We start from the raw sequence: 16,333 nt of genomic DNA on the forward strand, positions 1-16,333 counted from the left end.
ATTTTGTTTGCCAGTTTGCAAGGTTAAAGAAAAATTATAAGATGGAGCAGTCTTTATGACTACTATTAATTTTTCATTATGACTATTCACATGGGATCATAACAACAGTAACAAGCTGGAAGAGGAGGAGAATATTTTTGGAGAAGCAATTGCTGGTGGAGACCTGTCAAACAACAGAGCAGTGGAAAACAGATGAGACACTTGTTCTGCTCAGCAATTAACAAAAATAGTCAGTCATGCAACAGCCACAGCACTGACATTAGGTGAGGGCGGGGGGGAGGTGCATTCAGCTCTAAGAAATAACTCAAAACTGAAACAACAGGGAGAAAAAGTAGCTTCTGCCTCAGAACAAGTAGCTCCTGCTTCCCCCCTGCTGACTGAGATCTAAGGTGGGGAGAGCTCAGGAAGTCCAGTTTAGAGATGTATGTAGATCCACACAGACTTAATTAGAGCAACGATTAAGTCTGATGTGATGACTTCTGTCATCTTCACAAAAATGTGGAGTGCTCAAAGCCAGAGGCTGATAGAAGAGAAAGGATGTTGGGGTCGTTGAGGCAGCAATAAAATGAAAGTGCTTAAAGGTTTCCTCTTCATTTGTCCTAGATTTTACAATTGCTTCCAGCACACCAGCAGAGGACACTTGTCATGCGTGAGCTGCTATCATAGTTCCCACCTGGTCCTCAACTAAGGATGCACCTGAAATGTTGTTTGCTGGAGACACATTTAAATGAAATACCACTGTGCTCTTTTCCTGATGTTATGTATGTTTGCTCCCTACTGAGCAAAAAGGGCAACATAACATTTCAGTGGGCACATCAGGGCAACTTGTTCAAATTGGCTGCAACTGATCATTGTCAGTACCTGAATAGCTGGTATTTACCACGATCAGAGACAACAGACACCACTGGTCAGAAATCTGGTCTGCCTCAATTATCACACTGTCAGTCTTAGTAATCTTAGCAGCAAGATTATCTGCTAGTGCTGACCAAAATGAAATAGAGCTTGGACACCCAGTAACCATCTCTCCTATTTCACCTTGGCTATAATCTCCTCGGAGGAAATGATGGAACAAATGAAAGCTGCAGTTGGCTGTGCACGGCACTCAGATATGGGACAGGTGCAGCTGACAACCATGTTCTGTTCAATGCGAGTCGCAAGATACTCACTCCAACAGGGCTGTGAAGGCAGAAGAGGAGAGAACAGGAGCTGCACCACCTGGGTCATGCCACCCTGGAAGCCCACCCTACCCAGCAGAGGGTGCACAAAACCACCACAAACCATGGATAAATACTCAAAAGCACAAAGGTGGGAACGTTTGGATCTGAAGGATCACAATAAACAACGGAGCTGAGGAAAAAGAATGTGTGTGATCTGTGAAAATCACCTGAAAACAGCTTCACCACAGCAAATCAACTGCCACCAACTAGGCAGCAGCAATTCCCTACCAAATTACAGGAGCGAAAGACGCCAGGACCTTCACCTTGCAGCAGTAGTGCATGCAGCAGAGGGTTGGTGGCTTCTCAGTAGGACACAGCTGGTTCACACAGACTGGGCAGTGGGTTCCTGGGCTCGGGGGGGGCTGGGCATCCTGTACTTGCAGCCCCGAGGAGATAAGCAGGGTCTCAGGGTTCTCCATATAGCATTGGATCAGGAAATCCACATTCCACCTGCAGTGCATGAGGAGGTGCCGAGCAACATCACTTGGGATGCTCAGAGTATCCTGGACCTGCTGTACTGTCTGGTTCATGAGCACCTTCGCCTCCTCTGGACTAAGTGTGTGCCCCATTGGCACCTGCAGCATTGCCATGAGAAACTCTTCCAACCTGCCTATCCCAGGATTCAACCTGACATGGAAAAATGTGTTATGTCCCTACAGGGTAGACATGCACACCCCTCCACATCTGGTGACATGCATCCCTACCGATACAGGCAGTCTGTGTCATCATCATCCAGAGATGCCTCTGGTGGCCTGCTCTGAAAAACCATCTGTGCCTGGCCCCCAAGAGGTGTTGTGGGTTCAGCAGAGATGTATTCCAAGACATGAGGCCTCTCCTCCTGGCGCCGGAGATAGCCCTGGTTCAGTAAGTACAGGACACAGGACAGCACGTCCACGCTGTGGCAGCAGAAGCTCAGGAACTGCAGCCCTGGACACAACTCGCCCCTCTGACAGGCATCAATCACCTACAGCAGCAAGGAAGCCCCACACTGCAATGCAGTGCAGCACCCAGGAAAACCCCCTCTCCTCCTCAATCCCTCCATACCCTAAACACCAGGTTGTCAATGTGGAGCTGCTTCTCCACCTTGAGGATGCGGGTGATGAGGCAGCAGAGGACATTCCTCTTCCTTTCCAGGGTGCTGACATCAGCCCTCTCCACCTGCAGGTACCTCTGCTGGGGCAGCAGCCTCAGGTGGCGGCCAGAGGCACAGGCCAGGGCTGCTTGGTTCACCTGCAGCACACCTGGAGCCAGCACCCAGCCCGGGTCAGCCAGGCCCTGAGCTGGGCCCTGAAGGAGCCCCAGGACACACGTGGGGCTGCTGGACCCAGCCATGGGCCTCCTGCTGCGGCCTTCACAGGTGTCGGCCCCATCCCTGTTCCCCACATGTGGCCCCAAGCAACAGTGACACCCACCACCCCTGGCCCTGTTCCCCAACCCTGCACACACACCCGAGACCGACCCACGCTGATACACACCCCACACGTGGCCCCAAGACCAGCCCCACACACAACCCCCAGCCCCCAACTTGAAAGACAGACCTGCACCCCAAACACCCACAGACCCACCCCAGCCCACTCGCTTCCCCTACAAGCTCTGGTATGCTCACCCCAGCACCCCCAGGGGCGCCCAGCCCCACACCCACCTCCTGGCGTGCAGCTCCGCACCAGGACGCCCTCGCCGTGGGTCAGCGGTGTCAGCGCATGGTGCAGCAGCTCAGCAGGGAGCCCGGTGGCCTGCAGCAGGGCCTCCACAGCCACCTCCTGCAGGAGGGCATGGAAAGGAATGGCCGGCCAAGCCCCACCAAACAAGGGGGGCCTCTGCCCCAAACACCCCCGCACACCCCACCAGAAGGGAGGGAACAACCCTGCTGTGCTCCAGCACCCACCGCAGCACCAGCTCCTACCTCAGCACTGTTGAAGCACAGCAGGATGTACATCTGCAGGGTGGACACGTGGAGGACGCAGTCTCCAAACTGCAGCTCGGCGTGGCCCAGCCATGTCCACTGCAGCCGCCGAGGCTTTGAGCACTCCCAGCCCAGCTGGCTCTGGCCTGCCAGAGACGGCATCAGCGCAGGGCTGGGGCCAGCTCTGCTGGGCACTCCCAGCGCTTCCCAGCACTGCTGCTGCCGCTGGCTGAGCTGCTGAGGGGCAGGCTGGGCACCACGAGACCCCCCGCACACCCACGGCCGCCACACTCACTCCGCCTGCAGAAGGCAGCAAACTCATCCAGGGGGGACCTCAGAGCAGCTGGGAAAAACCTCCCAGGTTCATCCATGTAGCAGAATGGGGACACAGGCCAGCAGCGTGGGGACAGGGCCAGCACCTTCACCTCTGGCACATCTGCCACCGAGGCTGTCCCCAGCACCTGGACATGAGGGCAGCTCAGCACAGGCCCCGGGATCCCTGTGAGGAACGTGGGCAGCCTCCTGCTCTCCCCACCCCACCGGCACGCTCACCTCGTCCAGGCCCGTGTCCAGCTCCACCAGCCACTTGTCCTGCTCCTGCAGCCGGAAGAGGTAAAACTGCTGCTGGAGCTCCTCTGACTCGGCCAAGTTCCTCAGCATCTCCTGGGGGAAGCGGCTGGGGAAGCACAGCCCAATCTGCTCCACGACAGCTCCTTCCAGCCAAGACAGCCCTTGCGCCAGGAGCCGGTCCCCCAGGTAGTGCCTGCCACAGGCCACAGGGTCAGGTCAGGAGCCAGCCCGAGCCCTGTGGCCACCAGCCACCCACCAGCAGAGATGGCCTCAGCCCTCTCCGTGCCAGGCTAGGCAGCACCCGTCTCCCTTCCCTGTCACCAGCAGGGAATGTGCCTCCACAGCCTGGCAGCGCCCACAGGCCCTCACAGCCTTTCCCCTCCCCACACCAGAGATGGGAAAAGCAAGCGGGAGCATCACAGCCACACCAGCCCAGGCTCAGCCACAGCCCCAGTGCCACCTGCACCTCCCTCGCCACGCCACACCAGCCCTCTGGTGCTGTGGAGACATGGCACCCTCACCGGTAGAAGTGCTCGAAGGTGTGAGCAAGCTCCAGGCCACTGAAGACAACAAAGGGCTCCAGGATCTGCTGCAGCTGCTGCAATGGGCCCATGCTGCCTGCAGCCCCCTGCAGCTCCTGGATCTTCCTGTCCAGGTAGCGGGCAAACTGCTCGCTCACCTGCAGAGGAACAGGGCTGGTGCAGAGGGGGCTCACCGGGCGCCAAGGCCGGGCTGGGGAAAAGTCCCTGGGGGGAACAGCCAGGAAACCCTGGGGCTCTTGGGCAGGGGCCAAGGGTGTGCAGGCACCAGCCCAGGACAGCACACAAGCACTCACAGCTGGGTACCATCCAGGGCCACCACAGGACTAGGTTCCATGACCTGACTGGGGGGCTAAGACACCCCCCACCCGGAGCTCACCCAAGGCTGTGGGCCAGGGCAGCCTCCCAGGCAGTGCCAGCGGCTGGTGACACTGGGGCCCGGCACTGGTGCCACGCTCCCTTGACTCACGTGCAGGGTGGCGAGGAAGGAGAGTTGCAGCAAAGCCCCTGCAAAGCCCTGGCCCAGGGCCAGCATGAAGGCGGCCTGCTGCCCAAAGAGCTCCTCCGTGGCCCCACGCAGGCGCTGGTACAGCCCACAGTATCGCTCCACGAGGTCTGGTGCCTGCCCTGCCACCTCCAAGAACCCCTGCACCTGCGGGGAGGCAGCACGACAGGGGTGAGCCCCACAGTGGGACGCGCCTGTGCCCTGCGGGAACCTCCACAGCCCCAGCCCTGCTCTGCCGACACCGGCTGCCTGGGTCCTGGCCAGAGGCCAGCTGGAGGCCCTGGTGCTGTCAGGGGCTGCTGAGCACTTGGGGTGAGGAGGGAGCAGAGCCCGAGGGCTCAGCAGAGGCTGCGGCGGCAGGACAGAAGTGCAGCAGCCACCCAGCAGGAATAAGTTGCCCAACGCTGGACCCATCTCCCAGCCCGGGCACAAGGGCCAGGCTGATGTCTGAGCCCTGCCCGGGTGGCAAGTGCAGCAGGGCTGTCCCCATGCCCCTCCAGGCCCTGCAGAGGCCAGGTACAGCCCCGCACCCCCCCCACTATCCCAGGGCACCACCAGGCCCTGCTCTCCACTCTTCACAACACCTGCCCAGCACACAGTCCCACATGCCCTTTCTGGCCTCACAACTGGCTGTCCAAGCTCTACCTGCTGCTGCACCACACCACGCCAGCACCGCGAGATGCCCCACAGGCTGCTCGACCTCTCCACCGCTGCCTTTGCAGCTCTGGCTGGCACCTCCTTGTTCTTCCTCTCCTGCCCGCCTGCCAAGGGACAGCCCTGGGCTCAGTGTGGCTCTGTGCGCAGGCTCCACACAGCAACCACAGCAGCCTCCCCCTCTCCCCAAGGGGCAGAGAAGATGCCGGGGAGGCATGGCCGCGATGGGGGCACAGCCACCATTCTTCCCCAGCTCAAGAGCCACAGGACTCTCCTTAGAGCTCCCAGGCAGATCCCCACAGCCACAGCCCAGCACCCGGGACCACCATCCCCCAGCTCCATGGGAGGGCAGCCCCTCACTCACCAGCTGCTCTCGCCTCCTCTGGCTCTGTGCTGCTGGGGTCCACATGCACCAGGAGTTGGGTCAGGCGCCGCACACGGGAACCAAAGACAGCACTGCGGCTGGTGGCACGGCGGGGCAGCTCCACACTCTCCAGGTACTCCCTCAGCAGCCAGGCCAGGGCGCTGATGCCTTCGGGGTCTGCGAGGCCAACCAGACTCAAAGCGGGGTGCCTCAGCCTGAGGCACAGTGTGGATGGGCCCGGGAGAGCACAGGGTACCTGGGCTAGTGATGCTCTCCACCAAGGGGCTCACCAGGGCCTCCCAGCACGTCCTGCCCAAGGCCTGGGCTGCCTCATCGTCAGGAAGGAAGCGGTCGGCAAAGCCCTGCTCGTGCCGCAGAGCCTGGTTCAGCCTGCAACAGCAGCTGGGCAGCACACAGTGGGGGACTGCAAGGTGGCCCCGGCCCTCTGGGACTGCTGGCGGCCAGGAGAAGCCAGAGTCCCTCCCTGTCCAGCTGGGACACCCGGCTGCTCCTCTCCCAGCCCTACGGTCCCCCTTGCGGGCTGCCACCACCATCCCCCCAGGCCCTGGGACGCTGGGGTCATGATGACACAGTCGGGAGACAACTCACCGGCCAAAGAGCTGCAGTAGTCGTCCCCGGTCCCGGCAGATCTCCTGGCACCAAGCATGAGCCTGAACAGTGTAGAAGAGGAACGTTCGCCAGCACAGCTGCTCCCTGAAGACTGGCCAGAACGTGGGCTTGGGACCCAGCACCTCGATGCCACGCACACGTGTGTCAATGCCGCCCTACAGGAAAGTGTGACCCTTAGCTCCTCCAGCCTGTCCCCGACACCCTACACTGCCAGTTCGTCGCCTCCTGCTCCCCTACCTGCTGGCACCGCTTCACTCGGATCTGGATGACGGGCCAGAAGCGGGTCATGTTCTCCAGCAGGACCACTCTGCTGTCTGAAGGCAGGATGGTCACCTGCAGGCAGACAGTGAGCTCTCAGCACGCCAGGCGGCGAGCACCAGTCACCCTGCGTGCTCCCCAGTCACCCCACATTACAGCCATGAGGTGTGTCCCCCAGCAGCCCCGACACAGCCAAAGGGTGCCCCCGGCAGGGCCCCATTCATGGCTCACAGCCCCAGCGCAGGCTGGGCTGCAGGGCTGCCCCTACCCAGGTCTCCAGCTCCCGTTGCCTACAGCCAGGAGGAGGCTCCCACAGCAGCTCCTGCTGGCCCCAGCTCCCTATGGGCCCCATGGCCAGGGCAACACCTTCACAGGGCACAGCAAGGACCAGCCCACTGCTCCCGTGGGGCCCCATGGCCAGAGCAGCCTGTGCCAAACTCACTGTGTTCAGCTCGGTTCTGATGGTGGTTGGGCTGTCACCCCCCAGCACCACGACACGGGCCGGCATGTAGCTGGAGTCCTCGCTGGCCACCAGCATGCTCATCTCCCTGCAGCACAGCAAACATGGTGCTGCCAAGCTGTCCCCACCCCCCTGCCCTGGCCCCTGCCAGCCCCACACACTGCTGCCCACATCCAGCAGCCCCCAGGATGGGGACCACTGGGGCAGGGCTCACACAGAGCCTCCAAAGCCCTCTCCTCCTTGTACAGCTGCTGGCCCTCCTGGCCCCAAGGCCTCCCAGCCCCGCTGAGCCAGCCCCACCTGACCAGCACCCCACACTGCATGTGCACAGTGATGAAGTGGGAGCCGGTGCTGCCATTTGACTCCCAGTAGGTCTTGGGGTTCCTGTCTGTCAGCTTGCTGGCCCGGTGGGGGTTGGAGGACACCTGCACCTTCTCCCAGCACTTGTCCTCCTTCGCCTCCACGCTGGAGCCTGTGGGGAGCGCACATGGAGCCTCCAGCCGCCTGGCCAGCACATACCAGGCACAGGGCTCCAGATCCCACTCCCTGCTGTCAGTCACCTCGGCACAGGTTGCGCAGAAAGACATCAAAGAAGGGGATGCTGATGGGCTGCTGGCTCCGGCGGTGCTCCTCTATCTGCCCCAACACCAGCTATGGGATGGGTGAGGCTCTTACCAGGGGCCCTGGGTCCTCCTCCCCTTGCCCACCACAGGGCTGGGGCAGGCAGGGAGCAGACGGCTGCCCCTCAGTGCCAGGGACGGCTGGATGCCGCAGGACCCAGAGGCCCAGTGCAGCCGGGCCTTCCCAGGCCTACCTGAATGCAGCCAGCCAAGATGCTGGTTGTCAGCTTCCTGCAGAGGCTGCTGTACTTCTCACAGTCGGTCACCAGGTCGAGCAGGGCTGGTGCCAGTGACGGGGCTGTGCGGTGCTTGTCCAGGGCTTTGGCCAGAGCCTCACGAGAGCCCGCATGGCACATCACCGCAGCACAGTCCTTGCTGGCACTGGCCAGGCGGTGCAGGAAGCCCACAACCTCCTGCACCACCTGCTGAGCGGCAGCCATGAGTGGCCAGGCTGGCACCAGGAGCCCTCCAGCCCCAGCAGCGGGTGCTGCAGGGCTCCATCCCCCTCACCCTGACACTGCAGCGGGGCTCGCCAGAGCCCAGCCGGGCATAGCACTGGGCACACTGGCCACGAGGATGCGGCCATGGCCAGGATGGCCACTGCCCCCCTCTCCCAGCGCGTTAGCCATGGCACACTGAACTCCAGCAGGCAGGGACCTGCTTCACCAACACTGGGCCCAGCCAACGCACAGCACAGCCACCAAAGCTGCCCCTGCCCGCCGGGAGTCCCGCAGCCTCCTTACCTCCCCATCGCTGCTGTGCGCACTCAGGGAGAACAAACAGGGCTCCACACACTCGTGCCAGGGCAGCACATCCTCCTGGTAACCCTCCAGGAACTTGTTCAGGATCCTGAGTGACAGGGGGCCAACTCAAGCTGGGGCACAGACAGCAGTGCCAGGGGGAGCCCTGCTCCCTACCCCTCTGACAAAGCCAGCACTCCACATGGACCGGGAGCCAAGGCTCCCCAGGCATCTCGGACACCACACCAGCACCCAGGCATCTGCTGCACTGCCCTGGCGTGTCCCAAACAGCATCCAGGCATGTGCTGCTCTGTCCCACGTGGCACCATGCCCTGGGACACCCCAATCAGCACCTGTGGATGTGCTGGGGTGCACCTACCCTGGCCCACAGTCAAAAGTTGAACAGCCCCACCAGCACCGACACATGTGCTGTGTCCTGCAAACATCGCCATGAGCACTCACACCTGCTGCAGAGGACCCAGACCCCCCAAGGATGCTCAGGGACCCACCTGAGGATGCTCAAGCTCATGGCCTTCTCTGTCCCCAGCAGCTTCAAGCTGCGCAGCAGCAGCCTGAAGCACCCGTGGTCCTGCAGCAGCCGGGCTGCCTCACCAGAGGGGACAGGACCTTCGGCACAGAGCTGCCGCTCCAGGACCACCACCACCTCCTTGGACAAGGTGCTGTTGTCCCCCAGGCTGCCCAGCAGTGTCTGCATGTCCCCCAGGCCCAGTGGCACCTCTCTGCCTGCCAGGACAGGGACATACAGGCCTGGCCCAGGCACTCACAGGAGCCATGCCATGGGGTGCTCTGCCCCACAGGCGAGGCAAGCCGTGCCCACTGCGTCCCGGGGCCGGGGCACAGTGGGGCTTTGGGTGCACGGTACCTGCCATCTCCAGGCACAGAGGTAGCCGGTGCTCTGCCAGGCGGTTGATGGTGCTGAGGGCCAGCATGGCCTGAGGGCAGCCAGTGCTCTGCTTGTCCCACCAGCAGCTCTGCAGCACCGTGTGGAGGTCACAGCTCACCAGCTGCTCTGCCAGGCCCCGGTGGCCGTCAATCAGCATGTTCACCACCAGCAACCCATTCTGCACGCCTGAGGAGCCCCTGCAGGGACAGAGCCATGCAGGTGCCTTCCTCCCCCCAGCACAGAGCCTCCCCTGCACCCACAAGCCACCTGCCTGCCTTGCCCAACTCTCAACACAGAGGGTCCCCCCGCCCCCAGCCACTGCCCTCGCTCTGCCCCTACCCTGGCACCCTCTGCATGGTGCTCATGGCAGCAGGGATGGCACTCAGCAGGCTTGCCGAGCCCTCGCTGGAAGCAGAGCCGATGCTGGCAAAGATCTCTCGCATCATCTGCATGTCAGCCTGGTTCAGGGGCAAGACCTTCCCACTGGTGCCTTCTGGCTCGCCAGCCACAGCTCCCACCAGCACCTTCAGGGCCTGCAAGGTCCAAGCAATCAGAAGGGCAGTGGGCATCTTCGCCACACCTGGGCAAGCCAGTGCCCTTCCTGCCCGCCTCCAGCATATCCTCTGCCACACTCACCGCCAGGCCGGCCTGCTGCACCAGGGCAGAGGAGGCGTGCTGCTGCATGCCTGCCAGCACGGCCCACACACCACCCTCCGTGGCAAATGCCATGCGCCAGTCGTATTTCATCATCAGTATGGCCAGCAGCCGCAGCGTCACTGCCACCAGGGCCTTCTCTGCCACCTCAGTGCTCAGCAGCTCCACCACCGCCTTCACCAGCTTCTCCCTGCACAGGAAAGGATGCCTCAGGAGCAGCTGCCTGGCACTGCTGCTGGCACTGCCAGCCACCTTCACCCTGTCCACATGGCTCTACCGCAGCTGGGTCAGCCCCAGGAACAAAAGGACACAAGATCCACCACTCTTGCCTTCACACTCCCACTGCCACCATCTGCACTCCCACTTCCAGCACTGGCCCCCATCCTGCCAACACAGCCCTCCACAACCAGCAGGATGGGTGTGCAGCACACCATGGCTCACCCAACACTCCTGGTGCCCAGCCCACCCTGGACTTTGCTGACTCGCGGCTCAGGCTCCTCCTCCAGGATCTTCATGATGTGCTTGAGCCCGGCTAAGCACAGTCCCAGCTCTGAGCTGCTGCTCTGGATCACGTCCACCACGGCTGCCATCTTGGCCAGCGAGCCCCTCTCGCTCGCCTCATCGGAGCTGCCCAGCACTGGCGGGAGGGAGGCAGAGACATGGGCACATCAGGGCAGCAGTGACGCCCCAGTACCTCCCATAGCACTGAGCACTCACAGACCCAGCACCCACGAGCTCCCCCCTCCCCGGGCAACCCCCAGGTGCCCTGCCCAGAGCCTTCCTCCGCTATGGCAATGAGCCACCTCCAGCTCCATGTGGGTGCCCCAGTGCATCGCAGGCCATTACCTCTGATCTGCTCCTCTGGCACCTCTGGGAAGAACAGCCCTTCTCTCTCAAGGAGCTCATTAAACAGCTGGGAATCTGACTTAGCCACCGCAGCGAGGGCATGAGGTGGCACTGTCGATGCAGAAAGCTCTTCTTTCGCTGCCTTGGCCATTGTGATTTCAGGGTCAGTGCTCCTGCAGCCAGCACCCTCCGAGGACACCGCAGTGTTCAACCTGGCATCCTGCTCAGCCCTCCTACCAAGGAAGTATTTGGTGTAGATGTGGGACCCTCGCAGGTCACGCTGGATGCTGCGCTGGCACTTCTTCTCCAAGACCCGCAGCACCTTCTGGGCCAGCTCCACAGGTACCGATAGCTGGATCAGGGCTTCTTCATCCACCTCCGACAGCTGGACAGATGAGGTCAAGTTCACCATCAGGCACTCACTACCCCATGCCCCTCCTGACAGCCAGTGCCAAAACAGACAGAAAGGCTGCACCACCAGGGGCCTTCAGGGCCACTCCCCAGTGCCACCCTCCCCTGGCTGTCCCCAACCCAACCGCCACCAGCCCAGACCTCCCACCTGCACTCACCACCCAACCACAAACAGCAGAATCACCCCATAGGCTTGTCTCACCTACCCAAACCTCCCTGGACACTGTACTCTTCCAGGGTCATGGGAGATTGCATTTTCTCTCTTTCACCCCTTTGCTGTGCCCAGCTCCCCACACATCCACCATCCCTCACTTACCCATTTCAGTCCCATTTCTGCCCCATTCAGGCTGTCCCTGCACTGCTCACGCTTGTTGTCTCATCCTCTGGGATCAGTCGCTTCACTCTCTTCCTCCCTCCCTCCCATTTGCCCACTGCAGGCTCTGCCCCACACCTGCTCCCCCTGGTCCTGCTGGATGAGACAGATGATCTCCTTCTGCCCTTGTGCTTCCAGCTTCTTCACGAAGAAGAGCAGCTCCCACCACTCAGAACGGCTCAGGACCTCTGAAGCCTTGGACGGCTGCTCGCGCAGGTATGGCAGGGAGTACAGCACCCCAAAGGGCTTGCAGAAAAACGGCTGCGCAACTGCAGGAGAGCAGAGTAAGGACAGGCACTGACAGCCCTGCCAACCTCCCCATCCTCTGCTGCACACCCCGTGCTCCCCAGGGAAAGAGCTCATGCAGAACATCTGGGCAGAAGAGATTCCCACTGTCCCACAGCCTGCTATGATAAAGGGAGGTGACAGGAAGGCAGTGAGCGGGGGAACAATCTGGGAGGAGACCCTAGAGAAGCTGTAGAGATGGGGATAAACATCTTCACTTGAACCTCTTTGGGCTGTAAACGTTAAAAGCACAAGCTCAAAATGGGCACCTCTAGTTCACTGGTCCTCCAGCCTGTTCCCACAGTGCCTGGAGCAGCCAGGGCAATGCACTGGGACACCCACCACCTGCAGAATCCACACTGCCAGCACACAGCTGCAGAAGGAGAAACAGAGCTGGCCCAAGACAGAATCGTAGGATAGACTGGAAGAGACGTTCAAAGCTCATCTAGTCCAATCCCCCTGCTATGAGCAGGGACACAGATCAGGTTGCTCAGAGCCCCATCCACCCTGGCCTTGAATGTCTCCAGGGATGGAGCATCTACCACCTCTCTGGGCAACCTGTGCACTGTTTCACCACCCTTGCTATAAAAAAATTTCTTACTCATGTCTAACCTGAATCTCCCCTCCATTAGTTTAAAAGCATTGTCCCTTGTCCTGTCACAACAGGCCCTGCTAAAAAGCCTGTCTCCATCTTTCTTATAGACCCATTTTCAGTACTCAAAGGCTACAATAAGGTCTCCCTGGAGCCTTCTCTTCTCCAGGCTGAACAACCCCAACTCTCTCAGCCTGTCCTCACAGCAGAGCTGTTCCAGCCCTCTGATCATTTTTGTGGCCTCCTCTGGCCCCTCTCCAACAGGTCCATGTGTTTCCTGTACTGAGGGCTCCAGAGGTGGAGACAGGACTCCAGCTGGGGTCTCACCAGAGCAGAGCAGAGGGGCAGAATCATGTCCCTCGATCCACCCTGGCCACACTCCTTTTGATGCAGCCCAAGATGCAATTGCACTTCTGGGCTGAAAGTGCACATTGCTGGCTCACGTCCAAGACGCTAAACAAGTCAATAGATTGGAAGCTAATTCTGCTATGAGCTTCTCTCTTTTCCAAATGCCTCCTCCCTGCTAATAGGGCAAACACTTACAGGCAAAAGCAAAACAAGTCTGCACAGTTATCACACTCCTTTTAGGTAATGCATTCAAAATTAAGAAAGGGAAATAAAATCCATTACGTAGATTAGATATTCCCTAGGTAATTTAGAAATAAGAGCTGAACGAACACTTGCTGATATCTGCCACGCAACAACTTGCAGTTCTCTCTGCCAGTGCAAGACCACCTCAAGACTCAACAGAAAAGGGACAAACTCACTACAAAACGCCCAAGCGTGCCAAGAGCAACTACATACACATCTGATTACCAACAGTCAGTCCGTGTGAGCTAATTTATCCAGCTGACAAGATACATAGCAGAAAGCATCTACTTTTTCCATTCATTTTCTATGTGGGATATCATGACTGGAAAGAGTTTTACACGGAAGTGAAACAGAGCCTATGCTTCTGCCAAAATCAGAGATAAAGAAAAAAGGCAAAGTCTAACCAATCTGTTTTAACTTAGCCACTTCAAACTGTTGTGCAGTTAAGTCTTTAGTTACAAGAGACGGGAGCCATTAAAGAAGCCATCTTTTCAACTGGCAATAAGAATATTTTGAAGTGGCTAATTAGCTGGTGATCTCATGCACATTCTGTCTCTTGCAGCAGTTAAGTCCAAATTACTCCTACAAGATCACAGGCATGATAAAAGACAGTTTTCCATGGCCAGAGTCACATCAGATGCCAAACTAGAAAGGGGTATCTGAAGTCTGGGTTTTCCCTTTTATCTTCTCCCAGTACAAGGGCAATGTCAAAGGATTCTAGGAGGTTCTGCAGATGTCTTATGAAAACAGTGCATTTACTGCTCACCTCGCCCAAAACTGAGCGGTATGAAGTTAAACAAATTGTTGGCAAGTTAATGCTTTTAAAAATCCACTATTTGTTTAAGGGGATCTGAGTGTGCCTAAAGCAGCTTCATCTCAGAGAGATCCTACATTCTTTTTTTGGTTTGTTCAGTTAATTCAAACACACATTTTTGACAGCTGCAGTTTAAATCAAATGTTATGCTTTTTATATCATGACTTTTATTATATCATGACAGAAGTCTAGGATTCAAAAATACTCCATGCAACCACAGACCGTTTAATTACTTAACCTGCTCTACATGGTCATGCAAACTAAAAGCTCATGGTACTTTCTAAATCCAACCTGGTAGTTACTATATGTTTAGCCATATAAAGTTCATCACTTGAAAATACGCCACAGCAGAATCAGAGAGAACACAGATATAAACATGCAGCACATAGTCTCACCTGTGTCTAGATTAGAGCTCTCTATCAGACTACGTTCTTTTTCCTGAGCAGCAGGATCTTCCCACTGATCTCCAAAGCCAATGATCTCCAACATGTGCCAACGCATCCAGTAGGTCTGACCTGTTGACTGCCATAAAACCTGTGGGTGAAACAGATCTAGATGATCAGATTTGCTCACGCATTCAATCCTCATGATACATTTGTCCTCCCATTCATCAAATGCAAGGAGATAGCAAGCAATGTTCAAGAAGACCACCTAATTCATATACAGATTTCAACACACACATTATCTAATTTTAAAGCATATCACCTTTATTAACTTGTTCCCCTGGTTACACCTGGATTTTTGTTTAAAAAAAAACCCACCAACTTTGCCTGCAACCACTACAGATCTCATCTAGCACAGCAGCAGTGACAGAAGTGCATGTAGTGAAGCATGCCCATTCAAAAGTGCCCAGCAGTAGGTGTCTTGGGAAAAGCACACAAAGGAAGAACTGCCTCAAGGTAGATGAGCTGTATATAAAGGGTCTTGAGGCGCAAACCACCTGCTGAATGCAAATGTAAAGAAAACTGGTTTTCCTACTCTGATTTTACCTTGTATTAGTTATACTTTTACACCTTGGTCATTCACCAACCCTCTCAGACAGGTTTGGGGCTCTTGACAAGCATGTCTCAAATAAGGCAATTGTTTTCTGTACTTTGTCCAAGTTGCCTCTCAAAATCAGGAGTTTTTTTTTTAATAGCTTCCCATATTGTAGTTTTACATTTAACTTTCTGAGCAGAAGGAGGACCCTACAAAACAGCAAATACAACATCTCAAAAAAAAACACACAGCAGAAAAACATCTGGGTTACATGATTCACTGAGCTCTTTTGGAGTTACACCAATGCTATTAGGACACCATTGTGCTGGAGAGATAAACAAATAAGATGCTGACAGGTTTTAAGAAAGTACTATAAGGAAGGAGATTGAATTAAACCCTACAAACACTAATTAGTCTTCAATTAATCCCTGACCAAGTTATGTACCAAGTATCATATCAAAGGAACCATGGAAAGAGATGACTGAAGGATCAGATACAAGAGTGAAACTTTTTCTTGGAGAGGCAAAGAGAGCAATAAAAAACAGAGCAGCAAAGGAAAGGTAAGAGGTGGTAGGAGACAGACTAAAGATGGACTGACCCAAATCAAAAATGCACATGAATTTGCATTTTACACACAGAAGACTGACAGCAAGCCTCAGACAGGACAAACTGCAAAAGCAGAACTAATCAAAAAGGAAGGGATCAGATTTTAATAAAGACCAGTTCTTGTAACCTGAACTCACTAGTCACCAGCAGATAAACTGTCAATACAAAACAAGTGTGATACACAAGATGAGAAAGAGGAACAGAGATCAAAATCAAGTTTCCCTTTGAAGACAGACTGATGGCAAAAGCACCAATGATCAAGACACGTCATTACAAAGATGTTTTTGAGGGGTCAGATTTCTCCCTGTGGAGAAAAACCTCATTGAATGGTTTGACTCACAAGTTTCTCACATTACTCTGGGGGACTGCTACGGACACATACAAGGATATGAACATGAAGAGAAGGTTAACAGTTAACACCCACAAAGACTGCATGTACATTCTCAACTTCCTAGACAGACTGGGGGGCAAGGAACACCAACAGCGGCAGAAATTAGGTGCTTCCAAATATAACAGCCAAACTTTTCACTGAGTATTTATTACCATGTAGATCTGGTTTTGCCAGTAGTGTGAGCCTTACAGAAGACTGTTATTGAAAATATGCCTGGATGGAGCAATTGCAAGTTCATTCAACCTTGTTAAATAGAAAAATACACAGGGACCAACTGGACAAAGGGAATGGATGTTAACAGTACACTTCAGCTTGTGAATTAAAAAAACCTGAAATTTATATCACAGGCAACAGGAGAAAAAAGTGAAAGGATCTTGGTGCTCTTTCCAAGTGCCTCATTACATTAAGAATAAAAGCAAGTACAGGCT

General features: G+C 56.5%; 1 protein-coding gene across 18 annotated transcripts in view; it reads right to left on the reverse strand.

Moving 5' to 3' along the window:
• Positions 1–16,333, reverse strand: part of LOC102093755 (cullin-9) — a 36,492-nt gene that overhangs the window by 8,553 nt on the left and 11,606 nt on the right. For 4 of the 18 annotated variants that reach the window (XR_010471706.1, XM_065058936.1, XM_065058929.1 and 1 more), the window contains 28 exons: positions 14,326–14,464; positions 11,727–11,917; positions 10,865–11,249; positions 10,460–10,655; positions 10,001–10,208; positions 9,704–9,897; positions 9,344–9,561; positions 8,970–9,204; positions 8,464–8,569; positions 7,915–8,145; positions 7,661–7,751; positions 7,401–7,572; positions 7,083–7,188; positions 6,620–6,715; positions 6,362–6,537; positions 6,009–6,154; positions 5,753–5,929; positions 5,380–5,495; positions 4,699–4,881; positions 4,212–4,369; positions 3,673–3,883; positions 3,416–3,581; positions 3,121–3,266; positions 2,860–2,977; positions 2,262–2,458; positions 1,922–2,181; positions 1,481–1,844; positions 1,036–1,176 (listed from right to left, as the gene is read on the reverse strand). Coding sequence is in view for 17 of the 18 variants with exons in the window: in XM_065058936.1 (XP_064915008.1) it covers positions 1,036–1,176; positions 1,481–1,844; positions 1,922–2,181; positions 2,262–2,458; positions 2,860–2,977; positions 3,121–3,266; positions 3,416–3,581; positions 3,673–3,883; positions 4,212–4,369; positions 4,699–4,881; positions 5,380–5,495; positions 5,753–5,929; positions 6,009–6,154; positions 6,362–6,537; positions 6,620–6,715; positions 7,083–7,188; positions 7,401–7,572; positions 7,661–7,751; positions 7,915–8,145; positions 8,464–8,569; positions 8,970–9,204; positions 9,344–9,561; positions 9,704–9,897; positions 10,001–10,208; positions 10,460–10,655; positions 10,865–11,249; positions 11,727–11,917; positions 14,326–14,464 (5,127 nt within the window). In the remaining variant the exon portion in view is untranslated. Of the gene's footprint in view, positions 1–1,035; positions 1,177–1,480; positions 1,845–1,921; positions 2,182–2,261; positions 2,459–2,859; positions 2,978–3,120; positions 3,267–3,415; positions 3,582–3,672; positions 3,884–4,211; positions 4,370–4,698; positions 4,882–5,379; positions 5,496–5,752; positions 5,968–6,008; positions 6,155–6,361; positions 6,538–6,619; positions 6,716–7,082; positions 7,189–7,400; positions 7,573–7,660; positions 7,752–7,914; positions 8,146–8,463; positions 8,570–8,969; positions 9,205–9,343; positions 9,562–9,703; positions 9,898–10,000; positions 10,209–10,459; positions 10,656–10,864; positions 11,250–11,726; positions 11,918–14,325; positions 14,465–16,333 lie in introns of all 18 variants that reach the window. The other 14 variants (XM_065058933.1, XM_065058934.1, XM_065058940.1 and 11 more) reach the window with 10 other exon arrangements.

This window comes from Columba livia, chromosome 3 (assembly GCF_036013475.1).
Source record: "Columba livia isolate bColLiv1 breed racing homer chromosome 3, bColLiv1.pat.W.v2, whole genome shotgun sequence".
NCBI classification, from domain to species: Eukaryota; Metazoa; Chordata; class Aves; order Columbiformes; family Columbidae; genus Columba; species Columba livia.